This window comes from Nansenia antarctica, assembly GCF_963989245.1.
Source record: "Nansenia antarctica genome assembly, chromosome: 11".
Lineage (NCBI taxonomy): Eukaryota > Metazoa > Chordata > Actinopteri > Argentiniformes > Microstomatidae > Nansenia > Nansenia antarctica.
Window position 1 is genome coordinate 8624373 of NC_137681.1, and position 1827 is coordinate 8626199.

Sequence of the window (1827 nt, forward strand, 5' to 3'; positions counted from 1 at the left end):
TAGCGTAGAATAGCAAGTTCAGCTCCAGGATTAGACTGAAGAGAAGGTTTTTTGCAGATGAGAGGTTTATTTCTCAGGGTTTTTTCCATAATTATTGCTTATCAGTCTGGGCTGTTATGCTCTCGCTGTGTGATGCCACCTGACCTGTGTTTGACCTCTGACCCCACAGCTGTGTCGCTTCACGGCTCCCATGCCCCACATGGCCGTCTACGCTGGCATCATTGACCCCCCCTCCCCTCCTTTCCCCCACCTCCCCCACACCCCCGTCTGCCCCTCCCCCATCAGCGTGGCCATAGAGAGCACCCCTGCGTCCGAGCGTCGGGGGGAGGGTGGAGGAGGAGGAGGAGAGGGGGGGGGTAATGACTCAGAGGTGCCGGTCGGGGTGGGGGGCGTGTCCCGGTCTCGCGTGGCCCTCTCCCTGGGCCGTCTGCTGAGGCGGGGCTGCGCCCCCTCCACCGTGTTCGCCAGCCTGTCTCCTAAATGTCCCGCCCCCGTGGGGACCAGCAGCCGCGTCCAGCCTATCAGCACAGACCCGCCCAGCCAAGCCCCGCCCAGACGCATCGCCAAGTGAGTCAAAGGGAGGAGGGAGAGAGGGAGAGACTCAGTGGACATCCAGATATGCATGTAGTCAGATAGACATACAGCATACACCCACATGTAGTCACATAGACATACAGCATACACCCACATGTAGTCACATAGACATACAGCATACACCCACATGTAGTCACATAGACATACAGTATATACTGTACACCCACATGTACTTGTACATACAGACATAAACAGACACATACATGGTGGCCTCATGCAGACATGCTCTATAAACATCTTCTCAGACTCCCAGGCAGACACTGTCCCTCAGTGTTTCTTTAGACAGAGTACTGTACTGTGCCAAAAGTCTGATAGCACCACCATTAATGGCGCTGACATAGTATATGGCCTTCCCAGTCCACATGTATCAGGATATGTTCCGTTTTTTTATTTTTTAAACAAACAGTTTTTTCTATTGATGTAAATGTCATGTTGTAGAGGTGTTTTGTTGGAGCCTTTGTTCATGGTTGCACGACTGCCTCTAGCGATTCTGTTATAGCTTCATGAAGCATCGCTGGTGCCAGTAAGTTTCTCAACCAAGCAAATCCACCAAAAAGTGGCTGTACCCTTCTACAGCATTCCATCCATCCATACATGTAAAATTCCACCTGCAAAAATAACTTAGCATAACCCCTAAACAGATAGGTAAAAACGTGAAAAGGAAAAGAAACAAAGCAAGAAAAAAGGAGGGGGAAAAAAGAAGGTTTTTCAATAAACATGTTACTAGTAATATATTCTGAATGGGTATTAAATTAGAAGGTGTCACGTTTCATACTCTTATCTCCTTTTCTATCTCTCTCTCTTATCTCTCTCTCTCTCCTCTTATCTCTCCCTCTCTCTTCAGTTTCTTCCAGATCAAAGTGGACATCCCCCCCGAGTGTCGTATCTATCCCATAGACTCGGAGGACGAGGAGGAGGAGAGCGCTGGCGGCGCGTCTCGGGGGGGAGACGGGGACAAAGAGATCATCTGCCCCTGGGAGAGCCTGACCCCTCAGGACGGAACTGGGTAGCGCCCGCACACACCACCAGGGGGCAGGAGAGGGGTACAGAAAAACAAGTGAACCCCATAATGTACATATAGGATCCGAGAACCCTCCCTAAACCCTAACGTAACCATAGTAACTTATCTCCAGTAGCACCACGTTTACTGTCTACCTCGCGGACGGTCAACTCTGGTGCTGGAGGGCTACAGGCGTTTGGTCCAGCCCAGCACTAACACTAACACCCCCCCCC

The 1827-nt window shown here is 51.0% G+C and overlaps 1 protein-coding gene across 1 annotated transcript in view; it reads left to right on the plus strand.

Annotated features, from left to right (window-relative positions):
- The window catches only part of LOC308167543 (regulator of G-protein signaling 9-like), a gene marked incomplete at both ends in the record, with an annotated part of 17508 nt that extends 15904 nt beyond the window's left edge, over positions 1-1604 (plus strand). Inside the window, 2 exons of the mRNA XM_080541960.1 lie at positions 170-567; positions 1439-1604. Coding sequence (XP_080398086.1) covers positions 170-567; positions 1439-1604 — 564 coding nt within the window. The remainder of the gene's footprint in view (positions 1-169; positions 568-1438) is intronic.
- Positions 1605-1827: the final 223 nt, after the last annotated feature.